The 26,632-nt window shown below is 59.8% G+C and overlaps 1 protein-coding gene across 1 annotated transcript; it reads right to left on the bottom strand.

Annotated features, from left to right (window-relative positions):
• Positions 1-9,848: 9,848 nt before the first annotated feature.
• On the bottom strand, positions 9,849-25,072 carry CRIP2 (cysteine rich protein 2). The gene is made up of 8 exons (XM_051625314.1): positions 24,898-25,072; positions 15,289-15,383; positions 12,710-12,767; positions 12,092-12,232; positions 11,899-11,967; positions 11,399-11,493; positions 11,061-11,118; positions 9,849-10,914 (listed from the first exon to the last, which is right to left on the bottom strand). The coding sequence occupies exons 1-8, from the start codon at positions 24,938-24,940 to the stop codon at positions 10,847-10,849; spliced, it is 627 nt and encodes a 208-aa protein (XP_051481274.1). The 5' UTR covers positions 24,941-25,072; the 3' UTR covers positions 9,849-10,846.
• Between the last annotated feature and the right edge of the window lie 1,560 nt (positions 25,073-26,632).

The following is a 26,632-nucleotide window of genomic DNA, read 5'->3' as shown; positions in this document are numbered from 1 at the left end:
GCAACGAGATGTTCCCCTGATGCAGCAGCCACATCCCCAGCAGCCCTCCAGGCAGCGCCCAGACCAGCCCCAGCACTTCCCCCCAGGGTAGGCATCACTAATGGATGCAGAGCAGAAATAAGGCAGAGAGAGAAGTCAGTGACAGCATTTGGGTCCCAGGTACTTCATGTCTGGTAAATTAGTAAGCGGAGAGTGTGTATAAGCTGCTCCCAGCAAGTGCCTTCAAGTTAAGCTGAACCAGGGAAGTGGGGCGGGCTGGCCGCTGGAGCCTGCCTGTTCCTGCAGCTGCTGCTGGCTGGGTGAGAGGCTCAACCTCCCCAAATACCCTCACACAAGACAGTGAGATTACAGCACCAGAAGGGGCAGCAGCCTGGAGCTTTGGGGTCCCAGTCCAGAGGGAGGACAACCACCTGAAGCTCAGCAGCAGACTGCAGCCCAACAAGGCTTGCAGCTAGCCTGCAACAGCAGCTTAAAAGTAAAAACCCGCAGCTGCTATTTTGCAGTGCAAAACCACGCAGGACAGCCTGTGGGCAATCCACTGACCCAGGAACGTGCCCGAGAGCAGCATTTGCCCTTGGGAAGATGCTCGCCTGACTGGGCTTTCAGAGCAGCACGCTGCACTGGCTGGGCCTTTGGGCTCCAAACTGGCACGGGGCTGTGATGCTGGGAAGGAAGTGGGGCTGGGCTCCTTGCTGTGCCGTGGCCCCATCTGCAGGCTGGGGGTACCCGCGGCAGCCGCACCCCGCAGCGAGGCACCTCCTCGGGTGGATCTATAGGGCCACCCAGCCGGGGCACCCCGAGCACCCACAGCGCAGGGGTGCACAACTTTGGGGCACCCCAAAAAACTTGCAGTGATGGGGCACACAGCATCGGGCCACCCACGACCCGCGGCGCTGGGGTGCACAGGGACCTGTAAGCACCAGGGTGAGCAGGGGACCCGCAGTATCAGGGGGCCCAGAGAGTTGAAGCCCGGTGGGATGCAGCACCGGGGCACCCCAGCTTACGCAGCCCGACAACCCTGCAGTCCCCGCGGGACAGAGGCGGCCGAGGAGGGAGCAGGAAGCCCTTACCGAAGTAGACCTCCTTCTGACAGCGGGGGCACTTGGGCATGGTGTCGGCTCGGCTGGGCTCGGTTCGGGGCACCGCTCGCACCGGCTCTGGGATGCTCCTCGGCGGTCCCGCCGGAGTCACTACCCGCCCGCCCCGCCCAGATGTGCAGCCCCGCCTGCAGCTGGAGGCACCGCCTGGGGCACAGCCCTCCAAGGAGCTCCCGGGGCGCGGTTCTTCACCCCTTGCGTCCTGCAGCCCTCTCACCCTTTACTTCCTGCACCCTTTGCACCCCTACATCCTCTGCAGCCCACCTCCTCCGCACCCCGAGGTGCAGCACCTTGGGTCCCTGCCGAGAGCCCCGCTCTGCGTGGGGCTCCAGGTGTCGTTGGCATCTGACAATTAACCGGGCTCCCAAAGATTCACGGGGTGCTGAACACCAGGGCTCACCCCCTCTGAGCACAGATCTGTTTTCTCTCAAGGGAGTTTAAAAGTCGACCCTCAGGCAAGGCTTCCTGCCCGTGGGGAAGCTTGGGGTAGGAGATGAAGCAGGAGGGAGCTGTAGGGCTGTAGCCCCCTCCCCCTTTACAGGACCACGGGAATGGCGTGGGCGCGGGACGCGGCTCTGCTGACTGTGGAGAGCCAGCCCATCTGCATCACTGACTGTTGTCATTTTATGAGGAGCAAGGACTTGCTGTTCCTTTGTGCTTGGCTGTGAAGGAAATGAAAAGCCTATCCAAAGGTCTGTTGAGTATGAAACAATCCTCCCCAGGGCACGTCGCCGTGCTGGAAAGGTCATGAAGGCTTGTGAAACCCAGCGCCAGGACGCCTAGTGTCTGCCTCCCGAAATGCAGGGCACCCCGCCCCTGCACAGCAGGGCCCTGTTGACACTAGAGCCCACCCCCGGGTGCAGGAGGAGAGGCAACAGGCTGTGCGCAGAGGCAAAGCTCACCACGCTTCAGCTGGGACTGCTTTATGACCTAGCCCGGCTCCAGCCTCCCATACCAGTGTGAGCCCTCATCCTGCTGATTCCCTCCACTGCTGTCCTTGGACCTGGTCACCCCACTTGCCTGCAGCCTCACTGCAGGCTGGGGGCACCTCTAGCACACTGCCGCAAGGACATCACTTGGCTCAGCTGGGTGCTCAGCGGTCCATGCTGGCAAGGACATCGCTGGGAAGCCTGCTCCAGGCTAAGGTATGAGTCATGAGATACTGTCTTACAAAGGCTGCCACCTCCATCCTCCCTGTCCCGAGGCCCCATGTACATTCAAGTACCATATTTCACCCACACCACATTACCCCACATCTAGCCACAAGCACCCAGCAACGTTGCCTGGGCCAGGTCCCCCTCCTTGCACCACATGGGGTGCAGCTGGCATCCTGATGAAATACAAGGGACAGGGCATCTCCTCTCCCCTCTCCAGTGGCCCTGCTTCCCCTCCCACATGGTGCCAGGCTGCTTTGAGGCCAGTGCCTGGCTTGGACAGCTGTCTTCAGCTGCACTCCTTTTTAAGGCAGGTTTTGTGCCAGTGGGCAGCTGAAAACTAGCCTCTTACAGGTCTCCTCCAGCTGGCCCAGCCCTGTAGCTGGTCCCCATGGACCACTCAGCCTCCAGCAGGGACATTCTTGTCCCAGCCAGGGCAGCCCATGCCCCTGACCCGGCTGAAGCAGCACCCAGCTACCCCCTCCCCTTGGTTCCTCCATGCCCTCACTGGAGGTGGTTCACACAACAGAGCAGGCACAAAACCCGGCGGCAGCTCTCACAAAGCCGGCGCCACTGAGCTGCACACTGCTCTCTGCCAGCCCTGCCAGCACAGGGCTTTCTGCCTGGAGTTACTCCCCAACCCTCCTGGATTAGCCTGGCCAGCCCTGCTGCAGGGGGGTGCACAGCCTGGGCCACCCCCAGCCTGCTTCACCAAGGGGTGAGCCGAAGTGTCTGTTGCATGGTGGGAACCTATGGGAATTACAGTGAGCCAGTGCTGGGGTGAAGGCTGCCATGGGTCTGTAGCCCCAGCTTCTACATCCTACCAGGGCTGTGCTCACTCCTTGCCACTGCCCTGCTCTCATCTCATTGATCAGTGGGCATGTACAGCATAGCAAAGCTGCCTGGCGCAGGGACCCTGTCAGGGATGGAAGACAAGCTGTAGGTGCTCCCAGAGCACAGCAGGATGCTGCAGCCTCTTGCTCGTTTTACAGCGAGCAAGTCCATAAACACTCTTCATGCCATGTGCAAAACCCATCAACATGCCCTGGCAGGGCAATAAACCAAGCCCTTGCTGGCCCGTGCTAGAGGGAGCTGGGTGGAAATGCCAGAGCAGCCAGATATCTGGGGTCACCGCTACTTCTGCCATCCAGGCTCCCCCTGGGAGCCCAAACCATGCTGTGCCTGTCTGCAGGCTGATTTGGAAGGGCAGAGAGCAGCAGTCAGCCTCTGCAGCAAGTAGGGACACTGCCCATGGTGCCATGACCACGAGTAGGCAGCAGACAAGCTCCAGTGCTAGGCAGAGATGGCACCAGGGAGCAACAAGGGTGGTGCCTTCAGCAAAGCCAGGTCCCAGCCCAAGCATCGCTTCACAGAAAGGTTCATAGCCTGCCAGGGAAACAACCCAGCCAACAGAGAACAGCCTCCTCAGCAAACCACAGCATTATCTTATCTGGACACCTTGTTGTAGCTAATTTACCCATTAAAGCAGAGAACCCTCAGCTCTCCATGCCCCGGATAGGAATCTGTGTATGGGGCTCCACCCTGAGCATCAGGCGCCAGCATTCCCCTATGGCATAGCAACAGTCCTCAAAAAAACCTGGGCTCTCCCATTTGTTTGTTTGGGTGGTGTTGTTATGGCCAGGGTCCCCTCCCTAGTCTTTTAGCAGGCAACAGCAAGAGCTGTCAGCTTCCCCAGGTCCATCTCCAGCATATTGGGTGCAAGGTCCTCTCAGCCCCCAAGGACCCCCTAAGAGTTTCCCAAGCTCCTGGGCAAGAGTTGCAAGGCAAGAAGAGCTCCTGGGCATGCTGGAACTATGGGCACATGCTGCCTGCCAAACTATCCCCGTCAAGCAACTTGGCCCCTGGTGATTACCAGAGTAATGACTGGAAAAGTCACTGGCATTTTAACAGGCAGGGTGGGTAACCTAAACTGATGTGTGTTTGTTTTGCTAACAGAGCAAGATAAAACAGCTATTTCTGCACAGCAAACCAGCCCATCTGCCAGGGCAGCAGCTCCCAAATCCCCTCCTGCCCACTGTCCCTGGACCAGGGTGGGAGTCCCCACACTGCTCATTTCACAGGCCCCCAATACTCTTTGCACAGAGGTGCTGATGCACCACTGAAGGCACAACCCAGAGGCTGGCACTACCCCGGTTCAAGGGTTAGGACACCTCGTATAATTTCTTCTCCAGCCCTGGATCCTCCCAACCTGGGTTCCCTCCTTGTGGAAAACGTGCCTAAGTAAACTCCAGAGTGACAGCAGGGTGCTGGGGTGGGCTGGAGGCATGGCCAGCATTCTACCAGTGCTCACACAGCTGCGAGTCCTACAAGTCTCTCTCCCTGCCCATATTTCAGCCCCCACTTGTGCCAGTCAGGGCCCGCTCTGACAAGACAATTTGTTGTCAAATATGCTCTACCCAGCCCAGGACTCTAATTTGACAAGAAAATTATAGGGTGGTTCAAAAGAAGTCCAGGAGAGGCTGAGGAGAGCTGCCAGACGCATGATCCTATCAAAAGGGCCGCGAGATGCCGGCGGCAATAGCTCTGGGTACCCCGCGGCAGGGCCAACATGCTCCCCCCACCCCGCCTTCCATCACCTCCGGATTTGCACGCGGCTAATCCCATTACCAGGAAAACAACAACATGAAGGTGGCTGTCAGGGCGAATTACACCCAGAGGAAAAACTCTGGGGTATGTCTACATAAAGCTGACAGGCAGCCGATGGCTGGGAGTAACCAGGAACAGGACAGCAGCAGGAAAGCAGTGTTAACGGGGGGCTTGGGGAAGAGGCTTGGAGAGGGCCACCCAGGGGGTGCTGGCAGGGGAGCTCAGCACTCCCACCCACACACTGCCACTGCTCCTGGAAAGCCCCGAATGGTTCGAAGCTGCAAAACTCGCTCACTGCGGTGCTGAAACCGGTGCTCCCTGCCCTCCTGGGTGCGGTGCAGAGTCTGTCCCACCATGGGCACAGCCATTCACGCGGCTGCTCCTAGCAGGAATGGGAAAAACATTCCCGCCCGGTTAAGGCAGGCGGCTGCCTACAGCCACTTGGGTCCCTCTCGCCCTCAAGAGCCAGGGTGTGAATAATTATCACGCAGTTCACGTTACACCGCGTGAGCAGTAGCATCCACAGGAGCCCCAGGGGCAGCTCCCGGCCCAGGGAGGCACTGCCGTGTGGCACGGGGACTCGTGGGGACAGGCTAAGTCCTGCTGCTTGGAGAGCAAAAGGCTGTCCACACAGGGCCATGCAAGGAATGCATGCAGGATTTCCATCCGTGGGACAGAAGAGCACGGGAGCCCTCACCCGCCTCACCAACCCCTTCAAGTCCCAGCTACATGGAAAATCTCTGATTTCATCCAGACACCATTCCCTCAGCCTGCCTGCGTACAGTCTGGCCAAAGTCTCCACTACCATCTGCTCTTTGCTACAAGCTTTCCATTAACAGCAACCCGAGGAAACCTCCTGGCTAAATCCTGCCAGGGAAGGGTTTGGTGCATTTTCCTGGCATGGCCCCAACTGTTTCAGTTGTGGCTATCCAATCCAGCCAGGATCATTGGGGAGGCAACACCCACTGCTTTGGGAAGCCACCCAGCACCCATGAGGCATCGCCATTTACCCTGGGATGGGTCCAGGCTGCTGACGCCACAGCTTTTATTCCTGGTTAAAAATTCGCTAGAGGCGAGGCCAAGGGGTGCAGCAGTGTTTGCTCTCTCCCTCAGCCCGTTGCTTGGTGCAGTCATGCCGTGGTGGCAGCACAGGGAGGGGAGAGGAACATAGCTGCTCCACTCTGCAGGACGGAGGGTCAGGACAGAACAAGACACAGGAGAGCAAGCAGAGGAGGCCTGGGTTTGCAGGGTCATTAGCAGCATGCACACCTCTATCCCACCAGCACAGGTATTGTTTCCCCAGCAAGCAGCCCCAGGGCACTCCAGCAGCCCCCCAAGCCCCCAGGGCAGTCCCCCAGCTGCTCACCCCACCTGGAAACTGGCAGGTGATAGAAAGGCTGCTGCAGAGCCCAGCCTACACGCTGGGTGGGAAATTCCCTCACAGACACCTCCAGGCAGCAACAAGTCGGGGAAATGCTGAGGGACAAAATCAGCACCTTCTTCACCACAGCCATGGCCAGAGCCTGCACCAGCCGCCTTCCCTGGCCACAGCCCAGTGCACTGCACTGGCAGGAGGATTTTCAGCCCAAATCCTCCTCTGCCTGGTTTTGTGCTGTTCCTTCTCCTTCATCCCTGCCTACATCCTCTCCAGTATTTACACCCAGTACTTTGACCTCCCCCTGGGGCCAAGCCAAAGCCCAGCCCGGGAGAGCCACGCTGCTGACTGCAGGGATCAGAGCCGGATCTTGGCCCTTGTAGAAGCAAGCTGTGCTTACTGGGTTGCTTTTAATATCCCGTCTTAAATCACATCTTCCAGCACTTCATCCCTTTTGGCTCCGATTTATTGACTTCCCAGCAGAGAGTTTAAATCTGTCCTGCTCCACTGCCCAGCTGTTCTGCCTCGGTCCCTCTGGCACACCAGAGCCACGCTGCCAGCCATGGCTGTGCTGTCCTGCCATCCCCCTGTCTTTTGGGAGCCCCTCCACACCGACATGGGTGCATCTGCTTTCCCTGCACAGACTAGCTCAGACAGATGTTGTAGCACAGGGCTGACCTCACCATTCCTACCCCTGCCAAGTCCCACCCTGGTGTTTTCCATGTGTGCAGCCTGCTGTACCCAGGTCCTCTGAGACCTGCCTTTGTGCAGGTCCTTTTCTGGCAGCACGGGCGCCCTCACCCTTCTGCTGAGAAACATCACCAGGTAACAATCCTGCTCCTCCCACAGCTCAGGGATACCTGAGCTGGCACCCCTCACCCAAACTACCCTCAAAGCAGGCTGACCACCTGCATTGTGGCAGCCAGAGGGATCCCCACCCTGCTCCCAATGAGGACCTGCAAGTCACAGCTCCCCGATGAGCTCTACTGGCTCCCAGAAAGGCTGGAGGCCCCTAAGGTTAATCCCCCAGGACAAGTTCCCAGGGCTTGAGGGGTTTCTGAACAAAGCTACTTCCACTTTGTTCTTTATTTTCCTCCATACCCTGGAGAGCATGTCTGTAATCACCAGAGCTCTCCAAAACTTTATCCCGCTAGCAAGTCTAAGCTGAAAAAAACCCAAAATATTTTACATCCCCAAGGAGAAAGATGTTTTCCAAGTCTCAAGAAAAGGAGCATTTTCAGCTCACACAGGCCTCCCAGAAATAAATATAAAAATGCACCAAGAATTTGAGACCAGATCTGCTTTCTCTGCTCAAGCAGAGTGCCACTCTGCTGTGTGGTTGCCCTGATCCCCCCACCAACCCAGCATCTCAGAGACAGCCCTGACCCCTCAGAACACACACAGATAACCCCACGTGGAATCCCAAAGCCCTGCTACATCCTTCAGCCTGCTGGTCTTAACTGTGGTCCACCTTCTGCCACAAGGTGTCCCCAGCCTACCCCACACACACATTGGGGTGGGGGGGACAGTGAAGAGATGTCACCCACCTAGACCCTGAGCAGCTGGATTCTTCTCTTTAAGGTAGAAGGCAGCTGTGATTGATGCAGGCTTCCCAGCACCCCCTTGAACAGTAGAGCTGAATATTGTCCATTTTAAATTTCATTACATTCCCCCAGTGAAACTCTCATGGGGGAAAGAAAATGTAAGCACAAAAAGAAAGGAGGGAACCAGGCCAACATAAAACCCTGCATTTGGTGGCCGCTGCCTGGGAGAGAGCAGTGGCCAGAATGCTGTACCTACCTTCCTCCATAGCCCGCCACATGCAGAACTAACTCAGATACCAACTGCTGAAGCATTCCCTCTCATTCCAAACTGCCTGCATCCCTCTCTGTCTTAAGACCTCTGGCTTAACTAGTCCAAGCAGCCCTGCATCAGCTCCTTCCCATCCCACCCTGCAACCTGACCATACTTTTGGGCTCAGGTGAGGCCCCAGGTGTGCCCAATTCCCTCTGTAGTGAGCATCCCACCCAGAGGCACTGGGGAGGTCCCCCCACCAAGGCACCATGGCCAGTGCCCATGGTGAGGACACTTTTGGGGCTGCCAAGCCAAGCTGGATGCACGGCATGGGGCCAAGTGGGTGCTGGGGAGGGCAAACCCTCCCCTGCAAGCAGGGCACTGGGGAGAAAAATCAGCCTGTGCAGCTCACGGGGGAAACCTCCAGCTGCAGAGGATTGACACAGGCTAAAAAAAGGCTGGCATATTAAGCTCATTAATTAATTATGGTAAATAAGGGTTGCAACAAGAGCTGGATTTATGCCAAGGGGTTTATCAACAGCTGTGCCAAGTCCTGGACAGGTGATGGGGACCCTCCCCACCCCAGCACCACTGCTGCATGTGTGAACATGGCAAAGTTTGGCTGTGAGGACCCAGCTCTGTGCTGTGGGGTCAGGGAAGGAGCCAGCAGAGTGACACGGTCTGATTTATGCAGCAGCCTTGTCCCCTAAAGCATCACACAGGTCAAGTCTCTATGGAAACCCCACCAAAACATGAACACACACAGCCCATTCCCCAGACCCGGAACCACAATGCTGAACCCTCCAGGCCTGGGAAAATGCTGCATCCTGCTGGGGTCACTGCCGGGAGAGGGACAAGCAGTGGCTCCCTGCCTGCTGCTCTGCTGGCTGGCTGAGCCTGGGGATGCCGCTGCAGCCAAACACCCCCTGCAGGCACGAAGGATGGGCAGAGCCAGCACTCCTCCTCTGCAGTGTCCACTGCATATCCCAGCCAAGAAGCAAGACTGGGGGCTGTGGCCATCACCAAGCAGGAGAGGGGTAGGTGATGGACCAGCTCCAGGGATGAGGCTGCTACAAGGATGGAGCCATTGCAGGGGCACCAGGCCCTGGTTTTCCTCAGCAAATGGGGCTGGCAGGGTGCCTGTGTCCCCAGAGGGGCACAGCCAGCAGGCAGCCCAACTGTGCTCTTGCAAGAACCTGCTGGACGGGACAAGCTGGAGCAGCAGTTCCCAGAGCCAGTGTTTGCCTTGGCAGCCACTGCCTCTGTACCTCGCTTTCCAGACGCCGAACTCCTAGGGGGATCAGCTGGATGTCTAAAACCAGGCCTGGCAGTGGGGCTGGTATCTGGCTTGGGACTTTGCAGCTCCCAGAGGTTGAGGGGAGGTGGTCTGTGCCCTCACACTGCATTCCTGCCCTGCTATCACCGAGCTGGGCTTTCCCACAGGCAGCGACGCTCAGGAGCTGTGCCTGCTCAGCTTGCCCAGGCTGGGGCAACAGTGTCCCCTGCTGCATAACATCCCTACTTTAGTTTTCCACCCTGCAAAGCTGTGGAGGATCCCGGCCCATCCCATCACATACATCTGCAGGGCTGCCACAGCCTGCTACAAGCCTGTCCTGCTCAGAGCCTGAGGAGCAGCCAAAGCAGCTCTGGCCCGGGCAGCTGGGGTTTGGCTGGGGCTAAGGCCACTCTGCCTGGCCCCAGGAGGAGCCAGCTGTGGCAGGACCATAGCAGCAGGGTCCCCAAACCATCCCAGGACTGAAGGGATGCTGCAGGACACACACAGCTCCTCTGCCTCCACCCAGAGCTGAGCCACACAACACATCTCTCAAAACCTTTATTGTCAGCAATAACAAAAGTCAGCCCCATAGCAGTGCAGGGAGCCCAGGGAGAGTGGGGTGCTGGTACCCCAGGGCTCACCACCCTGTGGGTTCCCTGCACCAGCCCCCTCCCTGGCTGCCTAGGCAGCAGTGGGGCTGGGCGTGCACAAGGGGGACGGGTGAGAGTGGGGGACACGTGTCATTCTCCAAAGCAAGGGGCACATTTACAACTGCTTATAAATAAACAACAATGAGAAACCTCCAGCTCTGGCAGCAGGTGGGTGTCCCACCGCCGAGCCGACAGCCCAATGCGCTCTGCCCTCCAAAGGCAGGGAGCAGCCCACTCCCCCAGGCTGCAGCCACTGGGTACCCCCTGACATGGACTCTGCTGCCCTGTGGGAACTGGCTGGGGGCCCAACAACCCAAACCAGTTGGCTGAGCAGGTTGGGCACCCACCCAGGTGCACCTACAGGGATGTCCTGGCAGTGCAAGGATGGGGATGCGGGAGGTGCCAGACCCCACAAACCCAACAGTGGCTGGAGTCAGCTATGCGACCCAGGGAGAGTGAGAGCCAAGGCATGGAGCCCAGGAAGGGCCAGGAGAAGGAGAGAGCTGCCAGATGGGCCACAGCCCTTCCATGGTGCGACTCCTGTCATTACCTTGCCTCCACTCTCAGCCCCTCAGGTGCCACCCACCATCCCCTGCACATGGTGACATCCCCACACCCGCCCCGCTGCCCCCCGTGCTCGGGAGGCTGGTGGGATGGCTGGGGAGGACAGAGCACATTGGGAACCACCAAAGACACCTTCTACCTTTCCCTTTAAACACTGAAGCTTATATTAGAGACTATGATATATAACCCAGGGGGCAGGGCCATCCTGCCCAGAGTAGAGAGCGCAGAGAGAGCACAGCTCCGTGGCCAGCCTGGCGAGGGTCTTCTCCGGCTGCGGCAGGAGGTTAGTAAGGGGGCACAGAGCAGGCTGGGGGGCAGGAGGATGCTGTCTAGGGCTGGTTCTTCGCCTCAGGGTCTTTGTCGTAGATGTAGCTTCCCACAGCTCCAGTGTTGACGCCTGTGCAGGGGAAGATGCAGGAGGGTGAGGATCCGGGCAGGAAGGTGGCATTTCCAGGGAGATGTCCACTCTGGATGGTGGCATTGAGAGCAGCCACCCAGGTGAGGCATGTGCCCCCAGACTGGCTCCCCACCCCAGGCACTCACCCTTTGGCCCGAAGAGGATCCCATAGCAGGGCTTGTGGCAGTAGGGCTGTCCATCGTGCTGTACAAGGCAGAGAGAGAAGCAGGTCACCAGGGACAGGGCAGGGAAAGCCCAGTCCCCAGGACACATCCCCCTGGCTCAGCACCTCTCACACTCTGCTCAACCCCTGCAGACACCCACACTCCATCACCCCCAGGCTGCAGGAGCTGCTCCTATCAGCCCTGCCCTCTCAAAAAGGCAGAAGCTACCCCCCAGCATGGCACAGCTCAGCCCAGCCGTGCTCTGCTGGCATTCCCCACTCACTCTGCCCAGGCTCTGGAACTGGACAGGACATCCTCACCTCAGCGTGGCCCCCCGGGGTCAGCGTCTTGCTGCAGCGCTCACAGCGTAGGCAGGGGCGGTGCCAGTCCTTCCCCAGCGAAGTCACCTTCTCGGCTAGAGCAGGGACAATGTGGGAGGGTCACACCAGGACACATGCCAACGGGGACATCATCTCTGCATACAAAATCCTGAGGCAGCCCTGTGCATCGCAGCATCCTGCAGCTTTGCCACCCTTCTGCTGCCTTGCAGGTGACAGAGGGTGGCCAAGGACAGCTATTAAGCCCATGCCACCCCCCCAGGAGGTGACAGCAGGGGACAGGATGCAGATGAAGGCCTGCACCCAAGAGCTCCTCCAAGAGGACCTCACTGCAGGCTCCTTGGGCACATCTGTCTGTGCCCAAAACCCTACCTCTGAGCCAAACGCCCCTCCCAGCCCCTCTGTGTGGCCCAGGCAGAGCCCCAGCACTGTGGGACCGTGCCACCCCGGGGCAGGTACCCACTGCCCATTTGTCACCTTACCAAAGTAGACTCTCTTGCCGCAGCGTGGGCACATGTTGGGCTCCCCAGTGAAGGTGGTGACGCTGGAGGCTGGAAGAAGAGAGGGAGTGGATGTGGGAAGAGGAGGGACATCTCATCCAGGACCGCCCCGCACCCCTCGCCAAACGCAGGGGCTCTGGTCCGGCTGAACATCCTGCCCTGCCCCGCCCCTCACCTTTGCTGGGCCCCTTGGGTGGTGCAGCGTTCACCTTCCTCTCCTCCACCTTCACTGGGTGCTCGATGGGTCCCAGAGCGGTTTGTCCCTCAATCTGTGGCTTATCATAGATGTAGGACCCGGCGCCACCAATGTTCACCCCTGCAGTGGGGCAGAGAGAGGCTGTGGGAGCCTGGGAGCACTCGGGGTCTCCAACCTCCCCCTAGTCCCCTGTCCCACACCCCCCAGCCCCACTGAGCCACAGGGACACTGGAGACACATGCATCTTGGCCCCACCAACTTGCTTTCTCCTGGCCCAGGCTTTCTCCAGCCATGGCTGGGATAGGAGAGCGACTCCACCTTCTGTTAGAATGGAAATTTGTTTTTCAAATATGTATTAAAAAAAAAAAAAAAAGCCAGCTGTCAGGACAGATTCCTCCATTCCTCCCTGGAGCAGCTCTGCTCTCCCTCTGCACAGGGGGACAGCAGGGCTGGGACTGCAAAGTGCTGGCTCAACACTCAGCCCATGCTAGACTGCTGCTTTCAGGGCCACAGCTCCCAGCCAGTGGGGAGGGGGGACCTGGCCCCTCCTGCAGCCCCGGGCACAGCTGCACAGGCACGGGGGGAGCACGGACGTACCTTTGGGGCCAAACAGCGTGGCATAGCAGGGCTTGTGGCAGAAGGGCTTCCCATCGTGCTGGGGAGAGAGAGGAGTGTTAGGATGCCAAGCAGCAACGATGGTTCCCTGAGGATCGCTTCCATCCCCACTGGTATTCCAAACCACCATGCCTGTGCCCCAAAATGCCTGATGGGCTGCTAGCCACAGCCTAACCCGACCCAAGTGCTCAAGGATTTGGCCAGCATCAAACACTCCAGCTGTTCTGCACAGGCTGTAGCCCAGGGCTGGAGCACCAGCATTCTGCAGCAGTTCAGCTGAGAGGCACCCCTGGGCCCCAGGGGGCCAGCGGGGAGCCCCAGGACCCAGCCAGGCACCCCCTTGCCCGTTAAGCATCCTGTGCAGTCAGGCTGTTAGGAGGCACACAGAGCACCGTGGCTGCGCCTCCCCCCTCCCCTTGGCCTGGGACCAGAGACCCTGCGTGGGTGCTGGTCCCAGCCCAGCTGCTATCAGCCCCACTATCAGCTGGGGTGATTATCACAGGAAGGCAAGGAGCGGGCGATAAGCCCCAGAGCTCCCCACAGCCAGTGGGAACTGAGTCCAAGGGAAAAGAAAGAGTGATTGTGGCTGAGACAGGGGGCCAGCTGCCACGCTCACTGCCCTGTGTGTAAAACCCACTGGGACCCCGTCCTCTGGCACAGAGCCACCCCATGGCCCAAGAATGCTAACAGCATCCTGGCTTGTATCAGAAGTAGTGTGACCAGCAGGACTATAGCAGTTGGCACCGATGAGGCTGCACCTTGAATCCTGTGTTCAGTTCTGGGCCCCTCACTACAAGAAGGACATTGAAGTGCTGGAGTGTGTCCAGAGAAGGGCAACGAAGCTGGTAAAAGGTCTGCAGAACAAGTTCTGTGAGGAGCATCTGAGTGAACTGGCGTTGATTAGTCTGGAGAAAAGGAGGCTGAGGGGAGACCTTATTGCTCTCTACAACTACCTGAAAGGAGGGTGTAGCAAGGTGGGGTTCGATCTCTCCTCCCAAGTTACAGGTGAGAGAACAAGAAGAAATGGCCTCAAGTTGTGCCAGGAGAAGTTTAGATTGGATATTAGGAACAGTTTATTTACCAAAAGGATTGTCAGGAGCTGGACCAGGCTGCCCAGGACAACAGTGGAGTCACTATCCCTGGATCTATTTAAAAGATGTGGTGCTGAGGGACATGGTTTAGCAGTGGACTTGTCAGAGCTGGATTAATGATTGTACTTGATGATCTTAAAGGTCTTTTCCAACCAAAACAATTCTAGGACTCTATGATCGCCTTCAGCATCTCTGCCCTGCTTTGTGCCCTGTGCTCCCATCTCCACTCCCTCTGCTGCAAGGCAAGGACACCTTGACAAAAGGGGCCAGGCAGGAGCTGAGCAGGAGTGATGTCCCTTCCCTCTGCTCCCTGATCGGTGCCATGCTGAAGAAGTGGGCTGGGAGCAAGGCCAGGGGAGGGAGCAGGCAGGGCTGGCAGCAGGCAGCTGCAAAGTATTGCAAGGCATAAATACCGGTGTGCTTGCAGCCTTGCCACGCCAGAGGGGAGGGTAAACATTTAGCTGGTCTCCCCGCGACACCTTTTCAGCCTAGCCGAACATGCTGGCTTGAAAGAAGGGAGAGAAAGCACGGAAGGGCCAAATCCTGCTGTCAGCACAGGCAGTGGGGGCTTGGCCACCAATCCCCCATGGGAGCAGAATCCAGCCTTATATGGAGAAGCAGCAAATCCCCCGGGCTTAACCCAGCCTGAAGCACAGATCCACCCACGCAGCCCCATCCTCCCTGGCAGGACCAGCCCTACTTCCCCCCCAGGCTGGTGGCAACCAGCATGGCTGTTCCTCCCTGCCCGCTCCCCAGCTGTGCCATGTGTTAAAACCACGCTAAAGACCTGGTGACACTCTGGCATGACAAGCACTGTGCAAAACCCAGGGCACTGGGTGTCAAGCTGGGGCATCACACAAGAAAAACAACAGTTGCTCCCAGCCCTGAGCAGCTGCCATGCCAGCACAGCTCCCTTGTGCTCCCAAGCACCCAGCAGCTGTGGTGACATGGCACTGCAGCACCAGCCCCAGGGCACCCAAAGCACCAGGGCTCAGCTAGCAGCTGGCATTGCCATGGCAACATGCACATCCCCAGTTTTTGGTGTTTTTAACCACACTTCAGTCCAGCCTCTTGGCACCTGCGGACCTTCAAAGCCAGCATGATGCCCAAACAAGCCTGCCTGGTGCACAAAGCTCCTTCAAGTGCTTGCTGGGGCACACTGAGCCCTGCCACAGGCTGCCTGGGAGCCCACATTGGGGTGGCACAGCTGTGCTGCTTGCCCAGGGCTGTGCAGGACTGCTCTGAGCACCACAGGTCACAGCAGCAGCGGCCTTTGATGCCGCAGTGTGAGCTACTACAAACCCAAAAGGGTTTGTGTGCCGCAGGAACAGCCCATCCTCATGGCATCAGGTACTTGCCCCAGCCCAATTCCTGGAACTCCCCATCCCTGGGGTGCTAGAGATCCCTGGAGATTCCCTGACAGGAACCTCTGCACATCTCCCCCTCCCCAAACATCTCAGCAGCTCTTACCTCAGCATGCCCGCCGGGGGTCAGGGTCTTGTTGCAGCGCTCACACTTCAGGCAGAACTTGTGCCAGTCCTTGCCCAGGGAGGACACCTTCTCAGCTGCAGGGGACACAAGAGAGGGGTGAGCAACCACTCAGCACCTGCTAAAGCCCCTGGGTTAGCCAGGCTCTGGGCACCATGGGGGACTGCGCAGGATGGGGCTGCTCATCAGCACTCTGTGTAAATCAGCCATGCTGCAGAGAAGGCTCTGCTGCAGCCTGCAGAGTCCCCGGGGGACATTCAGACCATGGGCCCCCCCCAGCCTCAGACTCCTGCCCAGCACTGGCTCTGCCATGGCACAGATGCCCTTTCCCACATGCCAGTCCAGCAACAGTAGTGTTTTCCTTTCTACTCCCTGCATCTATTTTTATCTGCCACGTTACCTGGCATGACCCCACTCCCATTCAAATATTTGGTGTTACCATGCCCACCCCACCCAGTTAGTCATGCCTCCCCCACGCACACCCCGCGCTCCCTGGGGAGCCTCAGCCACAGCTGTCCCCCCATTCTGCTCCCAGGACACCTGCCTGCCTCCAGCTGGGAGGACAGGATGGCAGGCAGCCTCCAGTGTCATCAAGGATGGGTGTTTGGCCATGAAAAACAGTGCTTCCCCCTCACTCCCAGCCCGGGAGCAGGTGCGACGTGCGGATGGGTACGCAGGCATCATCCCTGCAGTGTCCCAGAGTGCCATGAACCTGCAGAGCAACTCCCTGCTGGCACCGAAAACAGTTTCAAAGCATTAATGGGTGAATTCAGAGAAGGAAAATGCTTTGAGACCGGTGACACCAATGCACATCCTCCGGCTGGCCCCCCAGCTGTATGTCTCCAGAAGCATGCCAAGAGGTAGCACAAATTGCCAGTCCTCATCCTGCAACCCTGGGCTCGCATCATCCCCGCTCCCTTCCAGCTCCTGGGGGCTGGGTGCTGCCCCGTGTCCCACACTGATTCCCATTCACCCTCCCTCCACCCCACACATGTGCAGAGACAGCTGAAAAACAGCATGTTCCCATTAAAGCCACCGTAAAACTAAATCAGAAGAGCCAAATAAAATATTTAACAAGCAAATAAAAATGCAACCGGACCCCAGTCCTGCTCTACAAGGAGACCTCCCCCGTGACGGGCAGTTTCCCAGCCCTTTTTCCTCAGAAGACCTCACCAAATGTCACCTGTTCGCATCAGGTTGAGATGGGGGTCAAGAGCTCCCCAAAGGCAGGTCGTGGCTTCTAGAGCCACCCTCCTCCCAAGGCAAACAGCTGTGTCCGGGCCACGCTGCAGTGCCAAGATAAGCTGAAACAACTGCTGTCACCACCCAAAAAGTCGGCCCTGGCACAAAGTGGGGTGGCCAGTGGCAGTGGAGGGGCAGCACGAGGGGGGAGAGCCAGAGCCATCACATTGAGGTGCAGAGGAGAGGCCCAAGAGCATGCCCAAGCAAGCAGATGAAGGATGGGCTTGGGGGACCAACCTCTCAGTGATGCCACACACGAGTGCAGGCTGTTAGACAAAACCCCGGTGGGTGCAGAGGGCAGGGTGAAGGGATGCCCCACCGCAGCCGGGCATCTGTGCTTGCCTGCTCAAAGCTGCCAGGGCAAATCCCCGCTGGCCCCCAAGCCCGGGGGCTCCGGAGGGCTCGTGTTTCCCCAGCTCCTCGCAGCAGGCAGCACCACACAGGGACAGAGGCCAGGGCTGGTCCCTGCCCTCCTTTTCCTCTTCCTCTGCAGCCCTCGGCCACCCCGCGGGCAGAGGACAAGTGCCAGGGCACGCTGCCCCCAGGGCTCCCCAACAGCAAGGGGGACACAGAGGTCTCAGCACCTCACAGCCCTGCATCCCCCCCAGCCCTCCTCGCCAGTAATGGGTGCCTCCCTGGGAGAACCGGGGAGGGAAACGGAGCGTGATGGGCTGAAAGCCGAGCCAGAGGCTCGGGGCCAAAGAGCCGCTCGGCTTTGTCACAGCGGATGCACAGCCAGGCCAGGCTGCGCTTGGGCTGCAGCACCGTCCCCCCCAACCCCCCTCCTGCCGTCACGGCCTCGCTACAAAGCAAGGAGGAAACTCCCGGTGGATGTTTTCCGGAGGCCATTGCAATTACAGCTCGCCACAGCCCACATCAGCTCCTTCCTGACCCCAGGAGATGACATGCCCCCGCGCCGTGCCCCCCTCCGTAATAATTCAGGCAGCTGTAAATCCCCGCTGCTCTCTGACGAATGCAACCCCCACCCACCCCCGCCAGCGCATCCCCGGGCCACGCAGAGCAAGAGGGACCTCGCCGGCACCCGCAGCCCCTGGCAGGGGACGCAGCAGGAGGGAGAAGGGGGCCCGGTGTACTGTCCTGCTCCCGGGCCACGGGGACAGCCCGGGAACGGCAGGGGCTGCCCGTGGGTGGAAATGCCACGCAGAGGCGGGCCAGGCATCCTCCGACTGCAAACAAGGGCTCCCGGGGGCCACGGCGGGGGCCGGCACAGCCGGGATGCCTTTCCAGGCAAGCATTGTTTGCGCCGAGCAGAGGAAGCAGCTTGGAGACACCCCAGCCCGTTTCCAGGCCAGAGGCGTCGTGCCCGTGGCCGTGCAGCCGCATCAATCACTGCGGGGGGAAAGCACCAGCGCCCAGATTTCCTGTCACCCGGCCACAGCGCTGCACCGTTGCATCAGCTCCAGAGGAGAAACCTCTGGCCAGGTCCTCCCACTGCAGCAGAGACCCCCAGGCAGCTGCTGTGGGGAGCCCCAGTCCACACCCCTCAACTCCCTGGGCTCCATCCAGCTCTGAACCGGGAGATTGGGATGGCGAAGGGCTCCAGTGCAGGCTGCACTCAGCCACACATCACACCAAGCGCCACGCCAAGCCACGCCGGGAAGGGACATGCCAGCACCCGTGTCCTCTCAGCACCACACCGAGCACACGCGTGCCCTGCCCCACTTGCTGGATCCCACACCTTCACACTCAGCCCATGGCAAGATGCTCCCCTCAACCTAAACCAGACGTGGGGCACCCCCGGGAATGGCAGAGTTCAGGGTACTTGGCTGCAGGAATTTGGCCTTTGCCAAAGGCACATGACTCAGGGTTTGCCTGCCCTGGGTTACCTGCCTTGCCATGGGTGGGCACCATATGCCCATGGATAATAAATCTCTCCCCTAAGGATAATGCCACCATGGAGAAGATGTGGGGGCACAGCTGGGTTCATGGCTAGCTGCAGGATGGAGCCGTGGGGTGGCTTTGCACTGCACAAGGTGGTGCAGCTCACATCAACAAGGGACACCATAAGAGCCAGGGAAAATCTGAGGCCAGGAGCAGGAGAGCATCTGAGGGGGCTGCCGAAGCAGCAGCCACACCCTGGAGAAAAGGCAGCTCATCCCTTAATTACCCACCGTGCCCAGGCAAGGCAGCTGGCATGGGCCAGACGTGGGTGCATCTTTTTGGGGTGGGAAGAGAGCATTCTTCCTCCCAGCCTCAGCACCAGGGGCTGTGCTAAGCTGGCTCCAGGCCCTTACACAGGTATTTCCACGGCCTGACGTCAGCTCTGCTTCCAGCCAGAGGCTTATTCAGCAAAAGCAACTGTAGCTATAGCTGCGTCTCTGCTAAGGGCTGGGTTGTGCCCCATCCACCCCACTGAGCCCTGGGAGGACGTGGAGAAGGGCTGACAAAGCCCAGTCTGGCAATAAAGATGCCAAATTCCCACAGGGACACGGCAACAGGCATTCCTGGAGGAGAGGGATGCTGGCAGGCCGACTGCAGACACGCTTCAAAGCAGTCGCAGGCACAAAGGAATTAATAAGAGGGATGAGAGCAGGGAACGAGCCTGGTAAATGGCTGGAAACAAAGCCGGCAGCCTGATCCTCTCCCCATCCCCTTGCAGCACGGCTGGGAGATGGAAATGGCAGCAGGAAGGCTTGAGGATTTCCTGCCATGCCATGCCAGGCTGTGTCACGGGCTGAGCTAGCCCACTGTTCCCCTGGGAAATGTCCACACTGCCTTCCCATGTCCCCCACCCTGTCCTCTCCTGCCATCCATGGGCACAGCCAGGCAGCTCCTCTCCCCGTCGCACAGCCGCTGCCGACGGTGACGCCGCACTGTGATTTTGTGGCCAAGATGTATATATTTAGCTCCCCCGCAGCAAGGCGAGGCAATCCCTCCGGCCCTGAGCCGCCTGCTTGCTGGGCTCCCTCCAAGTGTGCGAGAAAGCCAGCTCAGTACAGCCTCACCACGGAGTGCAGCCAGGGGTGGGAAATGAGGAATACCCCAAGAGGGGGGTCCTGCTTCTCAGGGCCTTACTTCCAACCTTTCTAGCCCTTCCTTTTACCTAGGAAGCCAAATCACACAGGCACAAGTGAGGGTCGTTTGATTTCCAGCCACAGCCCCGGTATCTGGCATGGCTCCGACCCTCTCTCTGCCTCTTCCCTGACATAAACCTCACCTACTGCAGCCACTTTCCTGGCCATGAGCCTTCAACCTCCCGCGCTGGTTCGGAGGGCCAGGGCAGCCTCCAGCGAGTCCCTCCCCATTTTCCACAGGGCTGCTGTACTTCATCACACAGCAGCTGCAGAGGATGCACCCCTCCGGCTCTGAGGCTGGGCAGCCCAGCTGTGGCTGTACTGGGAGCAGATCAGCAGTGCTTCATGCCAGGCTCTGGGTTCAGCCAGGGATGAGCCCAAGGAATCAGCTGCTTTCCCTTCCTGCAGACCCAGCAGACCCACATGGGAGGGGTTGCTGGCAGGATGTTCAGCAAATGGCAGGACCCCTCCAGCCCCACGGCTCCTCACCTCCCTATAGCTCCTCATCCCCCCACCCTGCCAGCTCCCCACAGGCACAGGGCACAACCAGCTCCCAGCCGGGTTTGGCCTAGGGATGTAGGCAACACAAAGATGCCAGCAGGAAAGGATGCTCCAAATCTCCCTGGGGGCAGCAGCACCAGCACGCCCCACCAGCACGTGCACAGGAGGCTGGTGGAAGAGCTCTGCCCACCTCCTGCCAGGACCTGTCCCCCACCATCACCTCCCTGGTTGCTTTAGGACCTCCCAGCCCCTTGGCAGGAGCGATGGGCACCACCACCCCACCACGGCACTCAAAAGTGGCACCACGGCACACGCTCCAGGCTTTGTATTTAATTGCAACATTGCAGTGACAGATTTTCCATTACTACTTGCTTGCGAGTTCATGCTCCGCCTTTCCTTGCCTTTCCTTTCCAGTCCCATCACCTCTCCTCTCCCCATCCCTTTGCTCCTGCCAGGGTCAGGGAGGGATGACGGAAACATAAGGAGCTCTGCCCAAGCCCTGCCTAGGACCTGAGACATGGGTGCAGAGTTCCAATAAACAGAAACCAAACTGAGTCACTCAGGACCAACCAGGCTTGCAGTGAGCTGCCACCAAGCCCTCAGTGGTACAGAGAGAGCAGGACAGCAGAGCCAGCCATCACAAACCAAACCCCTGGCACAACCCCTGTGGGCACATCTACGTGGATCCCTGTGTCCCACAGTAGCTGAGCCCTGGACCTGAGCACCTGCAAGGCAGGTGACTGCCTGGGGACATGCACATGAGATGCCAGCACCCAGGCATCCAGGCAGGAGCCCCAGCAACTCCAGCAAAGCGTGAGCTTCACAGCGTGCACAGAGAGCGAGGGGGCCGAGACCTCACACCACCCCGTCCCGCCCTCCCATGGATAATTTTCTACATCTCTCACTATTTTCCTGAGGGAAAAGCTAACGCGAATCAGCCCATCCTTCAGCTTCCCGCAGAGGCATCCCCTCCCCAGCAAGGCCCTGCGTGGGGAGCAGAGACCCAATGCAACCTTAGTTACCATTCTGCAAGGTCTGCAAGCAGGCTCCGAGAGCAGCTGCCCTGAGACATGGGAGCAGGCAGTGACCCGAGCCAGCCTTCGTGCTGGCAGGCCGGGCCGGGCCGAGGCTGACATGCCACGCCGGCTGCACTTAAAGAGCCGCTTCCTTTGTTAGGGATGGCTGTAACTGAAGTAAAGCCTTCCTCCTCCTCCTCCTCCTGCCCTGCTGCCGGCGGGCCACTGGCTCCCAACAGGCAGTGCACTCAGCCAAGGACAGCGGTTACTTATTAATTGCAGGGCAGCTTCTGCAGCTTGAATTTCTGCAGGGCTGACCCTGCAGGGAGAGTACCCCACAGCTCGCTGCACCCCCGCATCCTGCTGCACCCCTCTCCTGCAGCACACTCGGGACATCAGCATGACAGATGTGTCAGGCATCTGCTGTGGGCCCCTCTGAGAATGTGAGCCTTGTACCCTCCCTGCTTCCCAGCTGGATGTGTCCGTGTCCATGTCCTTAGTCCCCCTCTGGCACCCCACAGGCAAACCATCCCGAGAGAGCAGCTTTGCTGCTCCAGCCGCAGACACAGCCAGGACAAGCCTCGGGGCTACTGGATGACTCCCACGTGCTTTCAGGATGCCCCTTCCCAAACAATCAGCGCCGCAGCCTCCTGCCAGCCCGCAGACACCCCGGCATGTGCAGAGAGCTCCCCGAAAGCAACCTGCCAGCAGACCTTGCTGCACGTGTGCTTGTCACATCCCTGGGGCTTTCGCCTGCCTTGTGCTCGGGATGGGAAAACAGGAAACCCCCTGCTGCTGTGATCCCCCGCAGTTCCCTGGGAAGAGAGGACAGGAGGCGGAAAGGCTTGGCCAGGGCTCCCGGAGACCCTGCAAAACTCATTGAAAGCTGGCGACGCAAAAGGGAGCTGGGGAAAAGTGCGGCTGTTTGGCTGCAGGTGACTCTGGTCCCTCTGGCGCTTCCTGCCAGAAGAGACAACCCAACCCCAATCCCAACCCCAATCCGCAGCCACCTGCCAGCCTGGGGTGGGAACCAGCCCCGGCAGCCGCCAACAGCTCTGCTCTGCCAGTTAAACATTCACTTCATCCCTCCAGCCTCCCCAAAGCGGGAAAGTTAGTCCCAGCCCCTCCTGGAAACAATGTCACAGACCTCAGCCTGCTTAAAAAAAAAAAAAAAAAAAAAAGCCAGAAAACTATTTTTGTATTTCCCTATGCTTTTTAAAGGAAAAAAGTTCATTCTGTAGCTCAGGAAACGCCCACATCCTCCTGACTGCACAGGGAGGAGCCCGCTGGATTTTTCCAGGGAGCGTGAAGCAACAGGCAGGCTGGAAATGAGTTTTCCATCGGTACCCAGGACTGCTGGCCTTGGTCAGCCACTCAGGCACCGCGCGGGGCCGGGAACGGGACGCGGTGGCATTTCTGACACATGACCCAGGGCTGCAATCCCAGGCATTCGAGAAGTTATAGTTGCCAGCCTTCATTCAGCACGGGCGAGGAGCGCTCCCGAACAAGCGGGGCTTTATGAATCACCTCTCCGTTAAGCTTCGGGCCAGCCGAGGAATTCAAAAGCGTTACCAAAGCCCGGGAGCAGTGCTCCCATCGCCTTCCCAGCGAACCCCGGGGTCCATCGGGAGGAAGCCCCAGGAGCCACAGCCCGGAATGACGGCTCAGAGGTTGCATCCAGTTTCTAAGCATTAAATAAACGGACGGGGGTTTATTCTGCCAGAGCCTGGGCGGTTCCTCAAGGAAATGCTCAAGGCGTCAGTAAGGACGTGCTCCAGCCTATCTCGGCTCGAAAAACAGATAAGTTTTTGGCTCGCTCCTGTTTCAGCTCACCTCCCAGCCTCTCACAGGGCAGTGGGGGCCACATGGTCCCTGTGGGGAGGTGTGTGATGGGGGCTGCCACTCCCCTGCTACCGGTCACCTGCCTCCTCCCTGCCCACAGGGCCAAGTGTCCCTCAGGAGGGCAGGAATGGGGACGCCAAGGAGCAGCAGAGACCTGGACATCAACCACTACAGGTACAGAAACCCAGCTAAGAAGTGAGAGCTGGCACACAGCTGGGGGCACCGGGTACAGCTATTCCCCGCAGACCACATCCCCAAGAGACCCACAAGTCCCCCAGGCACATGGGGAGAGAGAAAGAGAGCAGGCACTGCTGGGAGCTGGCACTTCACCTCCTGGCACAGTCTGGCCTCCTCTGGCAGCAAGGCAAGGGTCCCTGAGCCTGGCTCCAGCCCCCTCCACCCCCCCCACACAGGGCAGGCTTGTCCCTGGAGCAAGAGGAGTGACTCTGACCCCGGAGCAGTGCCCAGCTGGCTGGCTGGACATGCTATTTTCTGCTTAAAAAGGAAAAGATTCACACAAGGAAAGACATTCAAGGGGCTGAGCCCTTCCCACCCCCACAGAAATAGGTTTATTTAAAGGAGGAAGACAGCAAATTCCTATTTCTCTGTGTTTACTTGGAGATGGCCGGAAAGGAATGAAAGCACCAATGCCTCAAACACTCAAGCACCATCCGGACCCTTTGGTATTTCTCCACCAAACAAACATGCTGAGACAGCAGGGGCTGGACCCTGGAGCACCAGAGGGAGACAAGCAGGCAGGGGTACAGGCAGGCAGCACTGGGCCAGGCCAGCTGGACACTATAACCAGCAGGTCCCAGGAGGCAGCTCAGGCTGGAGAGCTGGATCCATCCATAGAGCCACCCTGAGCCTGCAGTGCAGCCCCAGAGATGCCCACCTTGGGGTCAGGGGGGGTCAGGTCACTTCCCGGGAAGCTCCCAGCTGGGCATCACCACGCAGGGGGGAAGCGGGCTGGGGCAGCCTCCTCGGGGAGCGGCGGGGAGGCACCAAGGCAGGGGATCCCACCTCCGCCCCCGGCATTTTCTGAAACCTGGGCGGCGGCGCTCACCCCGGGACGCCTGACGGGAGACACCCCAGCAACGGTTCCCAGAGATCCCGACCAGCCACAACCCAACGCACGGCCTTTGCAGACCTGCAGGGACTCGCTGCTGCCCAGACCCAGCCCGGGCACGCCGAGATGGACCTCCGAGGCCAGACGCTGCCTTTGAGAAAGTCCCGTAGAAAGCCCAAACCATTCATTAGCTCGCCCACCTGGGAGCAGCCCGCCGAGGGCTGGGTGAGAGGCGAGACGGGGAGGGGTGAGCGACGCATCTGGAGCGAGGTTTGCAGGGAACGGGAACAAATGGGCTGGGAGAACGTTTTGTTTGCACCTGCCACAGCTTGCTCCTCCACACCAAGAGACCTCCCAGCTCATGGCAGCCCCCGACACAGCACCCCCACCGTGTCAGATGGGCTGGGTTCCCCTACAGCCCCCGCCAGCACCAAAACAGACCGCGGGCACACACCCCAGCCGGGGCTTCTCACCCCCTGCTTCAGCTCCTCAGCCCAGGCAGCAGTTCGGGGTCCCCGGGGCCCCCCTGCCACCCACTCTCCATGTACCCCGCCACAGGGCCAGCCAACAACATCCCTCAGGACAGCCCAGGGGTGGGGTCCGGGGGGCACAAAGCGGCAGCTGCCAAGGGGAAGCAGGGAGAGAAGCTCTGGGTGCGCCCCGTCAGGGAGCGGGGACTGGGGACCGGGGTCTGAGGACCGGGGATGCGCCGGGCTCGGGGCAGCGGCCCCGGGGACACACCGGGCGGGAGGCGAGGACCAAGGGGATGTACCGGGTCTTGAGAAAGGGGATGAGCGCCGGCTCCGGGGACGGGGGACCGGGACAGAGGGGAAGGTCCCGGCTCGGGGAGGGGGGATGCGGGGCCGGGCCCCGGGGATGCGCTCACCGAAGTACACGGTCTTGTCGCACTTCGGGCACTTGGATGCCATGACGGGAGAGCGGAGCGGAGCCGAGCCGTGCCGTGCTGAGCCGAGCCGCGCCGTGCGCCCCGCTCCGCCCGGCCCCCGCCCACTGGCCCCGCCGCCGCCCAGGGGGAGCCGGGGCGGGGCTGCCCGCCGAGCGGCTGCCCGGCCCGGAACGGCTCGGAACGGCTCGGCACGGCTCGGCAAGTCACATCACTGCTCGGTATGGCTGGGCACGGCGCAGTGCCCAGCGTGGCAGGTGCACGGTGCTCGCCGGTGGAGAAACCCTCCCCCCCCCGCCCTATTCACCATCTCTGAAAGCCCAAAGGATGCAAGTGCTCAGGATTCCCTTTTCCTAGGGAAAAATAAATTAAAAGGTTGCTATTAAGCAATGTGGCTTGTGAGTTTATGTCCCCTCCAGTGCACAGCCGAGCAGCAGTGCCATCTTGCCTGTCCCTGGGTGACTCCTGTATTCCTGGGAGCAGACACTGACACAGAGGACCAGGGGGTCCCATTGTCACTATCCCCAGGGTCCATGTGAGATACAGAGCAAGCACAGGAGCCATCTTGCCCCCTCTTTTAGAGGCAGCTGGGGGACACTTAGCCCCCTCTTTTAGGGACAGGGGAGCACCTGGGCGGGGTGCTTTCAAACTCTGGACACACACACACAACCTGGCACAGTTAGGCTGGTGGAAGAGCCAGACTGTGTGGCCACAGAGGGGCGTACAGCTGGTTGCCGTGGTCCTTTGGGGTGGCCAAGTGGTGTCTGAGGACACAAAATGCTCTGGGCAAGAGACCACCAGCTGCATCCTGACAGCAGCCTGGCCCCAGTGCTGAAGCAGCCACACTCCCAGCTGTGCAGGAACTGGTTTGGTGGGATGGTGCCCAGGTGGGGAGGAGGGTACAGGGGCTGGTGGAATGTGCAGAGGGGGCTGGCAGCAGCCCCCCGCCCTGGGAAGCCCCGTGCCAGCACTGGGTATTCTTAGACACATTTTTTCCAGATGGGGTAACTGAGAAACCCAGATTAAGTAGCCAGGACGACAGGCCTGATACGGGAGACCTTGGTGGGGGGACAAGGGCGAGAGGCCCTAGGGGAGCAGAGATAGTGGAGACGGCAGGCAGGAGAGGGCAGGGAGGAAGGCAGGTCTCTTGGCAGCCTTGCTAGCACAGCATGGCATGCATGGCATAGCACGGCGTGGCATCACGGGACAGCCTGTCCCCCCACCACTACGCCGTGGCCCTGGGGCGGCAGTTGAGGGTGCTGGTCACAGGGCCAGCCCCAGCAGAGGGGCTCGGGCATCTCCCACCGCACCTGCAGGGTGAGCAGATGCGCTCACAGCCCCCGCACCCTCAGCCCATCCTCCCGCTCCGGCAGCGCAGGTTGCCTTGCCACTGTGCCCAGCAGCCTCCTGCTTCCCGGCGCCATTTTGCTCCGTTGCCATGGAAACGCCCATGTCAAAACTCCCTCCGGCTGCCGCGGCTGCAAAGGGATGCTCAGGGAGCCGTGAAGCGATGCCCGGGCTGCAGTGCCGGCTTCGCTCACTCTAAATCACGCCCCATGGTGGGGTGCGGACCCCCTTGCACCAGGGGAAGCCCCTCTGTGCCCGAATGGCCGGATCCTGCCCCACGGCGCTGCTGCAGGCAGCGGGTACATGGGAGAGGATCTCAGGGGAGGTGAATGGGATGGCAGGACCCTCGGCTGGGGGGCTCGGGGGGCTG

This window comes from Apus apus, chromosome 7 (genome assembly GCF_020740795.1).
Source record: "Apus apus isolate bApuApu2 chromosome 7, bApuApu2.pri.cur, whole genome shotgun sequence".
NCBI lineage: Eukaryota > Metazoa > Chordata > Aves > Apodiformes > Apodidae > Apus > Apus apus.
This window is presented reverse-complemented; position numbering and strand designations above follow the sequence as displayed.

Excerpts from the sequence above, each read along its gene's own strand:
- CRIP2 (XM_051625314.1), bottom strand. The coding sequence starts at position 24,940 with ATGGCATCCAAGTGCCCGAAGTGCGACAAGACCGTGTACTTCG. Across the intron at positions 11,968-12,091 it reads ACCCAAGGGGCCCAGCAAAG|CCTCCAGCGTCACCACCTTC; the intron begins GTGAGGGGCGGG and ends CTCTTCTTCCAG. Across the intron at positions 11,119-11,398 it reads CCCCGGGGGGCCACGCTGAG|CACGATGGACAGCCCTACTG; the intron begins GTGAGGATGTCC and ends TGCCTTGTACAG.